At 43.7% G+C, this 15,050-nt stretch overlaps 1 protein-coding gene across 5 annotated transcripts in view; it reads right to left on the bottom strand.

Moving 5' to 3' along the window:
* Positions 1-15,050, bottom strand: part of wdr95 (WD40 repeat domain 95) — a 134,370-nt gene that overhangs the window by 55,798 nt on the left and 63,522 nt on the right. For all 5 annotated transcript variants that reach the window (XM_080197433.1, XM_080197431.1, XM_080197432.1 and 2 more), the window contains 4 exons: positions 14,259-14,328; positions 10,079-10,313; positions 7,601-7,706; positions 6,099-6,250 (listed from right to left, as the gene is read on the bottom strand). In XM_080197433.1, coding sequence (XP_080053559.1) covers positions 6,099-6,250; positions 7,601-7,706; positions 10,079-10,313; positions 14,259-14,328 — 563 coding nt within the window. The remainder of the gene's footprint in view (positions 1-6,098; positions 6,251-7,600; positions 7,707-10,078; positions 10,314-14,258; positions 14,329-15,050) is intronic.

Below are 15,050 nucleotides of genomic sequence, written 5' to 3'. Positions count from 1 at the left end.
CACTGTTGACATCATTGTGAAAGTCAGCATTTCATAATATTTTTCATTCATTCGTGGGACCTGGGTATCACTGGCTGGCCAACGTTTATTGCCCATCCCAAGCTGCCCTTGTTCAGAGGGCAGTTCACTGTTAACCACAAACTTTACGGATGAAATCTTCGCAAGTTCATTCCGATGTAGAGCTGGCATGGTGTGGTATCAGACCTGCTGAAAATTCCGGGGGGGGCTCAGTATCCAGAGAGAGGGTTCACTAACAACATGTATTAAGATGAGCATTCTGTGGTCCCACGGCATGTTTCACACCACTCCACTAGCAGGGGCCAGGAAGATAGGAACTCAAACTCGCCAGCGTGAATCAGGCCACCCGGTTATTAAGCACGGGCCACCATTCCCCGCAGACAGAGAGCGCAGCCTCAAAATCACCCCTTTATCTTTCTTGTCAAAATGCAATAATACAAATTTATATGTTGAAGTTAATTTGTTATTTATATATCTTCAAGTTTGTCAGTTTTTTTCTTGTATCTTGTTGCAGTCCTCCTCAGTATTGATTATTTCCGAATGTGATGTCATCTGCAAATTCAGGGATTGTGATTTTGTTTCCAAAATCCAAATCAGGAATAGAAATTGTGAAAAATCATGGTCCAAGCATGAGTCCCTGTGGATCACCACTTTCCAGCTTCTCCCATGCTGAGTAACTATCTTTTATTTCCATTCGCTGCTTTCTGCATTGAATGCATTAATTCTCTTTTCTCCTGCTTGTCCCTGATTCTGACTTCATTCATTAGTTTATAATGCGTTACCTCATCAAAGGAATTTGGAAAATCTAGATAAATTACATATAAATTACTACATTACCCCTAGGTAGCCTTTCTCTTAAATCTTCAAAAATTAAAGGTTGATCAAGTGAGATTTCAAATTTTCAAATCCAAGTTAATTATGTGCCCTTATATTTTTGGTTTCCAGATGCTCATCCATTTTCTCCTTGAGTAGGGATTTCATTTCTGTTCTACCATCCATGTTAAGCTGACTAGTCTAACTCCCCTCATTGAAAACATATGACATTTGCTATCCATCAATCTTACAGCACAATACCTTCCTCCAATGAATTATTAAAAATATGAAGCAATACCTCTGATCTCTCTCTTTCCCAAAATCTTTTAAAACACTAAAATGTAAGGCATCCAGGCCAGGGATTTCATTCTCTTTAATTTTAAATGGATGATTATTTAATATTTCACCTATTTTAAATGAAGTTAACTAATTTCTAATCTTATCATTCAATGTCATGTCCACTGGTCCCGTTTCCTTGGTAAATTCTGGAACAAATTACTTAATATTTCTACTACATTTCTATTGCTGCCTGTAAATAGTAATCCTCATTCTACTTTCCTGGTGTGTTTCTGTAAAGTATTTTAATATTTTGTTCAATGGGTCTTGTAAATTGAAAGTTGTAGTTCCTCTTTGCTCTCCTACCTGTATTTTTGAGTTCCCTTCTAATTCTGCATGTATTCCCTTATTGTTCTTTGACATTTTATCCATGTACTTAGTACCACGCTTCTTTTTTATTTTCAATATTTTCTTTATGTCTTTATTCATCCACAGCGAGTCATTAGTGTTGAGCTTTTTTTTGCTTTTTTGCAAATGTGTGTCTTTTAAGGATAAGCTGACCTTTCCATTGATCACTTGTTCACATACACTGCATAATGCAGTGAAAATGTACTGATATGTCCTCGGTTCTCCTTTAGTTTTGATTTGATTTAATTGGACTTCCCGTTCTGGATAAAAAAAAGTTCCCCCAACGGTGGAAAAATGTTCTGCCCCTGCTCCGCCTCCATTGTGACAGCTTTGCTGCTTTGAAATGAAAATGGACATCCAAGGCAGGATTCTCGGCCAAGCTCGCATGAAAACTGGAGAATCCTGCCAGACTGCAATGGTCTGCTTCCTTCCTCCTCCGCCCGCTAAAATTCCAGTGGCGAGTGGATGGGAAAATTCAAGCCCCATTCTGTCAATGGAGCTCGTTGCCTTTGTCACAATAGGAGTTCCACTGTAAACCTTGGCTGGCTTTCAAAAACTTTGGCTCAGCAAATGGTCTTAGAACTATGGAAATGTTTATCAGACTGTGATGTGGTTCCTTGTTTGTCTGCAAACCTAACATGTATTTAAGGGATTAGATTTCCTCTCCTCCCCGCACCACCACCCCCCCCCCCCCCCCATCCCGGATTTATTTTGTCTAAGATCGTTAGAGGTTTAATCCTTTACTAATGATTTTAAAATAAATTCCATTCCAATTACATGGCTCCTGAGGAATGTACATGGTGCGTACTAAGTGAGTGGCTTTGGAGGATATGTGGGGGCACGGAGATGCATCGGGGTGATGTGGTTGATCTGTGGTGGCATAGAGGAGGCATGGGTTGGCATCCACTGTCTGAAGGCTACGGGTCAGCATTGGGACATATAGGGTGTTCAGGGGGTGTGAGGTTTAGAGTGCCTTTAGGCAATGTTAGGAACTCAGATGCTGCCTTGGAGAACTGAAGCATATTCTTCATGCAATCCATCATTGTTCACTAAATGCACTGCAATCCTGACTCCTGGAATTTAGAAGAGTGAGAGGGGATCTCATGAAACTTATAAAATTGTAATAGGATTAGACAGGGTAGACTCAAAAAGAATGTTCCCAATAGATAGAACCCTACAGTGCAGAAAGAGGCCCTTCGGCCCACCGAGTCTGCACCAACCACAATCCCACCCAGGACCTACCCCATATCCCTGCATATTTTACCCATTAATCCCTCTAACCTAAGCATCTCAGGACGGTAAGGGACAATTTTAGCACGGCCAATCAACCTAACCTGGACATCTTTGGACTGTGGGAGGAAACTCCACACAGACAGTGACCCAAGCCAGGAATTGAACCCAGGTCCCTGGAGCTGTGAAGCAGCAGCACTACCCACTGTGCTAGCATGCCACCCGATAGCAGGAGAGACCACAGCTCGGAGTCATAGTTTGAGGATAAGGGCTAAAACCTTTTAGGACTGAGGTAAGGTGAAATTTCTTCACCTAGAGGGTGGTGAATGTGTGGAAGTCACTACCACAGGAAGTAGTTGAGGCCAAAATGTTGTGTGATTTTTAGATATAGCTCTTGGAGCTAAAGGGATCAAGGGATATGGAGGGGGAGAAGGCAGGATTAGGATATTGAATTTGATGATCTGCCATGATCAAAATGAATGGTGGAGCAGGCTCGAAGGGCCAAATGTCCCACTCCTGCTTCTAATTTCTATGTTTTCTGTGAAAAGATAGAATGGTATTTGAAGTCAGTGTGAGGTTTTGCAAGCCACAAGGCTGCACAGATTGGGTTTTCCCAGTCCAAGGCAAAGATTTAGCCCACAGTGTGCTACTGTACAGGCATCTTAATTCATTTTAAATTATAATCCCATTTACTTCATTTTTCAAATATCTTTTGACACAATTTTATCACAATCCTAATTATCCCCTTTCCATCTCAGTCCTCACTTCGTTTATTTTTTTCCCTACGCTCTCCATTCTTGCTTAACTTACTCACATTCCTAATACGTACATGATTTATTTATAGAATTAAACAAGAGCATGAAAAGCAAACATAAGAATTACCATTATGAACAGAATTGTAATTTAAACCAGAGCTGCACAGTATGATCTTTCACTGCTGAAATCTGAAGTATAAAACAGCACAGACTGTTGGGAATGAATGCATCGTGTTTCTAAGTAAAACAGGCATCTCATCCAGATCAAACAGGCCGGAGTTTATCCAAAATTGGTGCTAATTTGACGTTTGTGGTTTCCCTCGTGTGAAAATACCAAATGGTGCCAATCTGTTCCAGATCATTTCAATAATACCTCATTTTCACATATAGCATTCCCAAGTTAGGTTTGGCACTGCCAGTATTCCAGCTTCTGTCAGCAAGCCTTGACAATCCTCATTTTATTTATTTTAATGTTTTCTGTTCTTCCATTGCTAATAATGGCCTAAATTTTAAAAAAACAGTTTCTTCCCTGGGATCAGTCTGATAAACCTTTACTGCATTCCCTCCATAGCAAGGACATTCTTTCTCAGAAAGGGAGAGCAAAACTGAATACGATGTGGTCTCACCAAGGCCCTGTAGAACTGCAGTAAGACATCCCTGCTCCTGTACTCAAATCCTTTCATTATGAAGGCCAACATACTATTTGTCTTCAACAACAGAAAATGCTGAAAAATCTCAGAAGTCTGACAGCATCTGTGAAGAGAGAACAGAGTTAAAATTTTGAGTCTGGATGACCTTCATCGGAGTTCTGACAGCTCAGTATTCAGCCACTCACCACCAGCACTTTCCAAGTACACTGCTCCGAAGAACAATGCTTCAAGAGTTGCCTAGTGCTTCACGTCGTTAGTGTACACTGGACCATCTGACAGGCAACATGACAGCTCAGTGACTATCACTGTTTGCTGTGCAGATACATGGATTTGGGCCGGTGTCTGTGGGAGTTTGCACATTCTCCCCGTGCTTGCGTGGGTTTTCTTCGGGTGCTCCGGTTTCCTCCCACACCCCAAAAACGCGCTCTTAGGCTGACTGGGGTAACAAATTGTCCCAAAATTAGTCTTCCCTCAATCTTTCCCAATAGGTGTAGACGAAGGTCATGGGTACAGGAGGGCACTCCATGTTAAAATGGCAGCGTGGGCTCGTTGGGCCAAAGGGCCTGTTTCCCATGCTTTGTTGTTCTTTGTTCTTTGATGAAAGGTCATCCATACTCAAAACATTAACACAGACCTCTCTACTCAGATGCCACCAGATCTGCTGAGATTTTCCAGCATTTTTTTTTCAGATTCCAGCATCCACAATAATTTGCTTTTGTAGCATATATCATTTGCCTTCTTCTAGCCTGCGGCACTTGCACGCATACTTTCTGTAATCGGTGTACAAGGACACTCAGATTGCATTACACATTCCCTTCTCCCAATCTATAGCCATTCAGATAATAATCTTCCTTCCTGCTTTTGCTACCAAAGTGCATAACCTCAAATTTATCTTTTTTATCCTGCATCTGCTATGCGTTTGCCCACAAACTCAGCCTGTCCGAATCACATTGAAGCATCTCTGCATCTCCTCACAGCTCACCCTCCCATCCAGTTTTGTATCAATTGCAAATTTGGAAATATTACATTTTGTTCCTTCATCTAAATCATTAATATATATCGTGAATTACTGGGGTCCCTGCACTGATCCCTGTGGTACTCCACTAGTCTTTGCCTGCCAATTGGAAAGAAAACCATTTATTCCTACTCTTCATTTCCTGTCTGCCAACCCATTCTCTATCCATCTCAACACATTACCCCCAATCCCATCTCTTAGGTGGAAAGTTGCCACAAGCCACATCATGATCCAATGAATGGAAGTTCAACCAAGTGGACCTGATTGAGTTGAGCATTCCAATTATATAGGAATGGACAAAAGAATGATAACCCACAGCTATACTATAATAAGATCGTATTGCTTCAGAAACCATTCTGAAGTAATTAAGAAGCCATTCAGGAAGCTAAGAAAATTTGGCATGCCCGCTCCCACTCTCACCAACTTTTACAGATGCACCATCGAAAGCATCCTTTCTGGTTGTATCACAGCTTGGTATGGCACCCACTCTGCCCAAGACCACAAGAAATTTCAAAGGGTTGTGAACATAGCCCAGTCTATCACGCAAACCAGCCTTCCATCCATTGACACTATCTACACTTCCTGCTGTCTCGGCAAAGCAGCCAGCATAATTAAGTCCCCACACACCCTGGACATTCTCTCTTCCACCTTTTTCCATTGGGAAAAAGATACAAAAGTCTGAGGACATGTACCAACTGACTCAAGAACAGCTTCTTCCCTGCTGCTGTCAGACTTTTGAATGGACCTACCGTATATTGATTTTTCTCCACACCCTAGCTATGACTGTAATCATTACATTCTGTATTCCCTCATTTCCTTCTCTGTGAATGGTATGTTTTGTCTGTATAGTGTGCAAGAAACAATGCTTTTCACTGTATGTGATAATAATAAATCGAATCAAACCATTTTGTAACAGGTCTGAAAGAAACTCACTGTATCCTTAGATGCAGAAGCGCAATGCCATCTGCAGCAATGCAAAGTGCTTTGGTCACAGGTACATAGTGACAGGCAGACACATCCCCTTTAATTCGACTAACTTTAGAATTGGCTGTGTACAAGCAGCTCTGATCTTCAATATCCCAGATCTAGGAATAAAAAACAAAATGACTATTTTAGAAAGTGATTGAATATCACACCAAAATGTTTCACAAGTTTAAAAAGCAAGTTCTAGCAACTTGCATTTCTATCATTTCCCGAGAGTGAAAATTGCAAATGGGCAAATGAGACCTCACTAACACAGAGGCAGCTATTCAGCTTACCATTGAAATCCCATCATTAAAAGCTGAATAGAGAAGCTGTTTTAAGAGGCGATAATTGTTCTATTTCAATAGCATTAAATAATGAAAATTGTCCTCACTCTGTTAAAGGTGTCACTAGATAGGACTTTGCTCTTTATTCTGTGTTTTTTTCCCAGGGAAGGTGAATTAACATTCACACAAGGGCCTGAATACTGAGAATTAAATACTGTTTTTGACTGGTCATAAATCAACAGACAACACTCACTCATGTACAAAATCTACCTCTTTACCCGGGCAGTTTGCTCTCTCTCTCTGAGCATCTCCATCTCTGCTTCAGTATGTATTCTGCTGAAGCTCCAAGCAATGTTTTTCAATGTCAGAGGCACTCTATAAATCTAGCTTCTTGGCAAAGGAGAATCTGCTGCTCCATCACACTAACTCTGTGACTTTAACCGTGATCTCGCTGAGAGATTTACTGCAGCATTATGTGAATTTTTTTCTATTTCTCACATCTAGCATCTCCCTTTTCAGACTGATATTGACAAGCTCTATTGCAATTTGTTTGCAGTGTGAGCTCACCCCCTACAAGGACATGTGCTCTTGCAGGCAGCATGGTGACACGACGGTTAGCACTGCTGCCTCACAGTGCCAGGGACCCAGGTTCAATTCCCAGCTTGGGTCACTGTCTGTGCAGAGTTTGCACATTCTTCCCGTGTCTGCATGGTTTCCTCTGGGTGTTCCGGTTTCCTCCCACAGTCCGAAATATGTGCTGGTTAGGTGCATTGGCCATGCTAAATTCTCCCTCAGTGCACCTGAATGGGTGCCAGCGTATGGTGATAGGGGATTTTCACTAACTTCATTGCAGTGTTAATGTAAGCTCACTTGTAACACTAATAAATAAACTATAAACTAATTATCTGAAGAAAGCAGATTACACAGGACTACAACATAAATGTGAAGGAGTGGAACTAGCAGAGTTGTTTATGACACAGCAGATTGCTCCAGTTGGATTCAAGCCTATATCTCAGATGTACTAACTAACTTCACCACTGTGCACACCAGTCTCTGCCTCAATTGAATGGAAAGCTGAAACATTTGGAAATAATTTAAAATCACCTCACAGGCACTAACATGAGGAACCTGGGTTAGAACGTGACTGGCATCATAGGTGAGGTCTCATGCCCTAGGTTAACAAACCTTCACAGTGTTGTCAGTGGAGACTGAAAACAGTTTATTGTCATCAGTGGAGATGTGTAGAAAGAAAATCGGAGCAAGGTGGCCTCTCAGCAATCCAGTGGGTTTCCTTTAAAGAAAAAGATGAATGTTAAATAGATACAGATCACAATTTGTAATAAATGCAGCACACAATGTCACACTTTTTACTTTTCCTTCAACTGGAATGCATTTAAAGCCTATAAAATACTAGCATTTTGGTGACGGTGTAAGCTTTTATTTTGTTCCTATTACATTTTCTCCCTTGGGCAGCATCATATTGTATACCAACAAAATGGAATGAATCATAGAATCCTTACAGTACAGAAATAGGCCATTTGGCCCATCAAGCCTGTACCGTCAACAATCCCACCCAGGCTTTATCCCCCACTTATTTACCCTGCTAACCACCCCCACTCCCTGACATTAAGGGGCAATTTATCAAGGGAGGAAACCAGAGCACCTGAAGTAAACCCATGCAGACATGGGGACAACATGCAGACTCCACACAGACAGTGACTCGAGGCCAGAATTGAACCAAGGTACCTGAAGCAGTGAGGTAGCAGTGCTAACCACTGTGCCACCAGATGCTGATTTACTTCCAGACCTTATCTTTAACACAGTTAGTGTCACTAAGCGGACTGTTGTGACAGACCTGGGACACACTTTCCATTACGTGTTCCTACTTCTATTTAAAAAGTTGTTCATGTTCGCTGTTCCGTACCACCCCTGTGCACACTGGCTGACAATGACTTGCTATCTAGCAACATCTTGATTTTAAAATTCCCATCCTTGTTTACAAAACTTCTTATCCCAAAGCCCTCTGTGTCACCTAATTCTGGCCTCTTGAACGCCCTGATTTTATCTACTCCAGCCTTAGTGGCCGCACCTTCAATTGTCAACTTTTGGGGTCCTCTACCTAAATCTCTCTGCCATCCTTAGCACCGGCCCTGAGACCACTGTGACTGCACAGGTTATGGCCTATTTAAGAAAGTCTTAGAAATTCTGTGGGTGTTCAGAGAGTGGAAACACAATGAAATGTACCTCTGCCACCATTTGCTGTTCATTGTTCAGTTCCACAGGGACATTCTCCAGGCACAGGGGAGAGGAATACCAACCTGCCTAAGAGCTGTTGCGAATAGGGTGCAATCATTAATCAAATAGGCCTCGGTTACTCACTTCAGAAAAAGGAGCAAGTTTGTTCTGGTTGCCAATGGTTGGGGGGTTTCTGCCTCCCACTGGCCATGGTGGATTTTCCCGTGACAGATGCAGGGAGCCATTGGCAGCCGACTGGATTTTCCAGTTCTGTCAAAGGCTTTTGCATAGCTCGCTCACCCTGCTGCTGGGGAACCCGCATGGAGTGGGGGGATGGGAGGGCATTTGGGGCGGGTCGATTTTGGTGGGACCAAACATGCCTTTAGCAGGAAGGGCTGGAAAATCCCACCCGACATGTAGCAAAACCACAACTTGTCCTTTCTGGCTACTTTTGCAATACTATCTGTGATGATAGTGCAATTGATATAAAAAAATGTTTTGTCCATTTAACGGGAATGTTTAAAATTCAGCCTTATTCTACAGTTAGTCAGTATTCTGGAAAACATTTTGCTCAAATGATGTAAAAACAGGATAATTACTCATTTTACCCTTGCAAGTGCTAACTTAGAGCTAATGGACTTTTATTTACCCAAAAGACTCTTTGGGAAGTTGATTGACAGGGTCATGAAATAATGTGGTTAATGTGAAGAGCTGGGCCCAGAGCAGAACTTTTGCAGTTTAGAGTTGAATTTCTGGCTGGAAATTGTTTGAAGACAGAGGCTTCTATAAGCTGCACTGAAACTCATTTTCTCTCTGAAAGCTTCAAGACTGTTTGCACTCATTGCAGCAAGCATATTTATGGTTGCTAACTGTATTTAAAGTGGCATTTAATTCTGTCAGAGGAATGTTGCTTATTTGGAATTGGAACAATGATAAGTTAGAAAGTAAAGTTGTTTCCTTTCATTTCTAAATATTGTTCAATGGTTAAGTTGATTCATTTGTTAACATATTTAGAATGTGTTTTTTTTAACCATAAAAAGGTCCATAATTTGTCAGTGGAATTTCTTCTGGGGTGAACCATCCTTTCCTCAAATTTATGTCAAAATAGAAAAACTACTGGGGCCTCGTCTGGTTTCCTAGTGTAACTTGGGGTTTTGGTCCAGGACTCTAACATATTACATAAAGCAACAAAAGCAATTCCATCTTCAGGCATTTCCTCATCCTCCAAAAGTTACATTTCGTCCAAATTAATTACCTTCTCTCATTCCAAAACTCTGTTCCCTTTTATTGTGCTTTTATCATGCAGCAAACTAATCGGTATGTTACAGAACCATTGAATTTCCTTTCTATTCATAGACATACAAAACAATCTTTGCAGAAGGCTATTTAAAGCAATACACAGAAATAATGAGAGCAAGGCCACCTTACCCTGGCACATAGGGGTTCCACATACGCACAATCCTGTCCATTCCTCCTGTTACAATCATGTTGTTCTTCTTACAGAAGTCAAATGTTTTTACACCTTTGTGAACACGGAACACAGACTGATCACACTCGAGCCTCTTCTGAGGAACGGTGTGACACTTTACAGCCTTTCCCTCTTTCCAGCATTCCTTCAGCTCTTTCATCTGTTTTTCCAAGTTGGTGGTTCCAGTCGTGCAGCCTTTAATGGTTCAATGAAGAAAATAATCAAAACAAAATTAAATACCACTTGCAGTAAATGGAAGACAACAAATTAACAAAAATATGGAAAATCCTAAATTTCAAGAACTTTCTCTCTTCCAATTTATAGCAGGGGAGGGGCAGTTGATGGTTTGGTTTCCATTTCAGAAAGCAGAATTTCAGGCAAGGGGGATTAATTGAGATTTTCAAACTGAAGAGAAATTTTGTGTAATGAAAATATATCTCAAAAAAATGCCCGAGATTTCAGTAGCAACATTTTTAGGCTCTTTTTGTTCACTGATGTTATGGAAAAATTGACTGTTTTAATAGATTCACTGCTGCTATGTGAACTATTCTCCCTGAATGGCTGGATCTCTATCACTTCGTCTGCCACAGAATTGGCGCCAACGAGCGTCCAACAACAGAAATCCCTGTTGACCTCGGGCAGGAATTTCCAGTCTCACCGAGTGAGTGCCCCATCTTCTGTCGCTTCTCTCCATCCTCTAATGCAATGATGTGTCTGGAAGTCTTCTTTTGTTGCCTCTGCTTCCTCTAGCTGCTAGCAGGTTGCCTTCACCTTTCAAACCCACTGAAGGAAATGCTGCCTCACTTTCTCTTGCTGGACCCAACCTCTCATCCTAGCCAGGGCTGGACTTCTAGCCTTCCATCTGACTACCAGCGCCCTAGCTCAGCTTCCTGCATCGCGGTTAATCTGATATCCATGGAGAATTTCCAGCAGGATTGCCAGAATCAGGAAGGACTATCTTATTGCCTACCTGCACATCAGTGGGACTGCTTCTGCCCCAGTTGTAGAAGCAATTGTGAAATTCAGGAGGGCCCCAGATTATAGAACATCAACAACCCAAAACAAGCTGGGTGGAGACTGGAATATATGGTGGGCGCCATAATGAGGCTTTTGCCCTCCATTGGGGATCTTAGGCACATTAATGCCACTCTCTGGAGCCTACTGCCTAATGCAACACAAGGGGAAAATGTTAATATGGACGGCAGGGGGCCCAGCACTGCAACCAGATCCTGGAGAATCTCGTTCGGATAAAGTGCCTAAAGTGCCAAAATGGCAGCAGGAACTCTGGGACTCCTGGCTCCTCTGGGATCCTCCGGGCTCCACTGGGCTTATTGGTGCAATGCTGGATTTCCCTCTCCCGGGGGCTGCCAGTCAATCAGAGGCCTGCAGCACTGCAGTGCCACTGGTAGCAATGGCCATTGTCAGAGCTGCACTGGGGACATCCCAGCGGATCAGTAATGGATCCTCTGGTGTTAGATAAGTGGTGTGAGATGGAGAATGCATAGAAAGGGACATTCATGAGGATTTGCTCGCAAGAGGGAGGTGGATGCTATTCCCAGTGCCAGGTCCCTCGAGTCCCCCTGTTCAGTATTTGTTGCATAGTAGCTGCAATAGGATGAGGGGCCTCATTCGGTCTCCTGACAGGAAGGCCACTCTGAATTTAATTGATGGGAGGTGACAACATGGTGGAATCTCCATCCCAGCCCCTCCCACCCATTCACACAGTGCATCGGCCCCCAGGTCCACCTTTGGCGGGGGGTGGGGGAGATGTTAAATTCTATGTCAGGATTCTAGGAAGCTGCAGTAACACAGGTGGGTTTGGAGGCAATGTAGCGGAGACTAGGGTTCTGCCACAGTCACGTACACATTATGACTGGGGGAGGGGAGGTCTGCATTGATGGGCTTGGGGGACGGGGTGAGGGAAATAAAGAGAGACAGTGATAGGCCACGTTGTCCTTCTGTCTAAGGTACAAATACTGATTTCCATGTGACTCCACTGGAGACCAAACCCCAGTCAGGATTACTGCAATTAATAACTGGCCTTCAATACAAACCCAACCAACCTTATCTAAAATCTGCTCAGCAGTACAACAGGACCACAGCACACCGTCTAACTTCAGTCTTTCATCTGGCACTTCACCAACAGCTTTCTGAGAAGCAAACTCACAACAAAGGTATTTACATTATACACAGTAGCTGAAGTTTACTGTTTCCTGGAGCAGGAGACTAATGTTGCCCCTTTATATTATTCTTGCTAACCTGGCTTCTAGTGCGGTACGGATCATGAGACTTTAAACTGAGTCACTTTAAAGAATCCCGACAGTGCAGAAGGAGGCAATTCGGACCATTGAGTCTCCACCGACTACAATCCGGCTCAGGCCCAATTTCCATAACCCCACATATTTACCCTGAAAACCTCCCTGACACCAGGCTCAATTTAACATGGTCAATCAACCCAACTAGCACATGTTCAGACTGTGAGGAGAAACCAGGGCACCCAGGGGAAACCCACACAGACACGAGGAGAAAGTGCTGACTCCGCATGGACAGGGGAAGTGCCGGATGATTGGAAAACGGCTAATGTTACGCCGTTGTTTAAGAAGGGTGCCAGGCAAAAGGTGGGGAATTATAGGCCGGATAGTTTAACGTCTGTGGTAGGTAAAATGTTAGAATCTGTCATTAAGGAGGAAATTGCGAGGCATCTTGAAGGGAATTGCTTGATAGAGCAGACGCAGCACAGTTTCATTAAAGGGAAGTCGTGTCTGACAAATTTACTGGAGCTCTATGAGGATGTGTCTCGGGCAGTGGATAGAGGAGAGCCGGTGGATGTGGTCTTTCTAGATTTTCAGAAGGCGTTTGACAAAGTACCTCACAAGAGGTTATTGCAGAAGGTCGAGGGACATGGAGTTGGGGGTAGGGTGTTAGCGTGGATAGAGGATTGGTTGTCAAATAGGAGGCAGAGAGTGGGGGTCAACGGGTGCTATTCGGATTGGCGGATGGTGACTAGTGGAGTGCCCCAGGGGTCGGTGCTGGGGCCTCAGCTTTTTACCATTTATATAGATGATCTGGAGGAGGGAACCGAGTGTAGGGTGTCGAAATTTGCTGATGACACCAAGATTGGGGGAACGGCAAATTGTGCGGAGGGTGTGGAGAGTCTGCAGAAGGATCTAGATAGGCTGGGCGAATGGGCCAGGAAATGGCAAATGGAATTTAATGTTGGCAAGTGTGAGGTGGTCCACTTTGGTAGGAAGAATGGTAGGAAGGACTATTACTTACGGGGCGAAAAACTGCAGCAGGCGACGGTGCAGAGGGACCTCGGGGTCCTTGTGCATGAGTCGCAAAAACCCAGCTTGCAGGTGCAGCAGGTGGTCAGGAAGGCGAATGGGATGCTGGCCTTCATAGCGAGGGGGATTGAATATAAAAGTAGAGAGGTCTTGCTGCAGCTGTATAGGGCATTGGTGAGGCCGCAGCTGGAGTACTGTGTGCAGTTTTGGGCGCCGCACCTGTGCAAAGATATTTTGGCCTTGGAGGGAGTGCAGAGGAGGTTTACTAGGCTGATACTGGAGTTGAGGGGGTTGAGCTATGAGGAGAGGCTGAATAAACTGGGCTTGTACTCGTTAGAGTTTAGAAGAATGAGGGGAGATCTCATTGAGACGTATAAGATGATGAATGGGATGGATAGGATAGAGGTGGAGAGACTCTTCCCGCTCAAAAAAGACAGTAGGTCTAGGGGGCACAGCCTCAAGATAAAAGGGGGGCGGTTTAGAACGGAGTTGAGGAGGAACTTCTTCACTCAAAGGGTGGTGAATCTCTGGAATTCTCTGCCCGTTGAAGTGGTGGAGGCTGCCTCGATAAATATTTTTAAGACGCGGGTTGATGGGTTTTTGATAAGAGAGGGGATTAAGGGTTATGGGGAGAAAGCGGGAAAGTGGAACTGAGCAGCGACAGATCAGCCATGATCTTATTGAATGGCGGGGCAGGCTTGAAGGGCTAGATGGCCTACTCCTGCTCCTATTTCTTATGTTCTTATGTGATCCAAGGCCGGAACTGAACCCGCGTCCTTGGTGCTGTGAGGCAGCACTGCTAACCACTGTGTCGCCCCGTCGCCCCTGGGATATGGGTAAGTGAAGAATAATTTACCTATGACCAATGCTGAAGCTTCATGGTTTGAGGAAGACATGATTGCTCTGATTGAATTGTAATACTTCATCTGGAAGAAAGAATATGATTGTTGTGTTTAAACTCTGCACAGATTAGCACACTGCAGATTGCAAAAAAAATAATTACAATGAAAACAGTTCGAAATTCAACAGACAACAAACTGACACTCCCACAGAAACAGTCAAGCTGATTATAGTTTGTGCTGTCACTCAGGGGGCTGAGGTGGACAGTTCACCTCCCCCGATTTATTATCGACAAGAAACCTGATCATATTTTGTGATTGGGCATCATTTAAATACTGGATTCAAGCTGCCAGCACTAATCATACAGCCTCAAGACATCCTGGAGACATTATCAGGGCAGCACAGTAACACAGTAGGGCGGCACGGTGGCACAGTGGTTAGCACTGTTGCCTCACAGCGCTAGGGAGCCAGGTTCATTGTCTGAGTGGAGTCTGCACATACTCCCCCTGTCTGCGTGGGTTTCCTCCGGGTGCTCCCGTTTCCTCCCACAGTCTGAATGACGTGCTGGTCAGGTTCATTGGCCATGCTAAATTCTCCCTCAGAGTACCTGAACAGGCACCGGAGTGTGGCAACTAGGGGATTTTCACAGTAATTTCACTGTTTCCAGTGTAAATATGTGGGGTTATGGAAATTGGGCCTGAGCTGGATTGAGCTCGGTGCAGACTCGATGGTCCAAATGGCCTCCTTCTGCACTGTCGGGATTCTTTAAAGTGACTCAGTTTAAAGTCTCATGATCTGTACCGCACTA

Source organism: Carcharhinus amblyrhynchos, chromosome 10 (genome assembly GCF_965287045.1).
Source record: "Carcharhinus amblyrhynchos chromosome 10, sCarAmb.v2.hapA, whole genome shotgun sequence".
NCBI classification, from domain to species: domain Eukaryota; kingdom Metazoa; phylum Chordata; class Chondrichthyes; order Carcharhiniformes; family Carcharhinidae; genus Carcharhinus; species Carcharhinus amblyrhynchos.
Note: the sequence above shows the minus strand (reverse complement) of the source record. Positions and strands in the feature narration are given on the sequence as shown.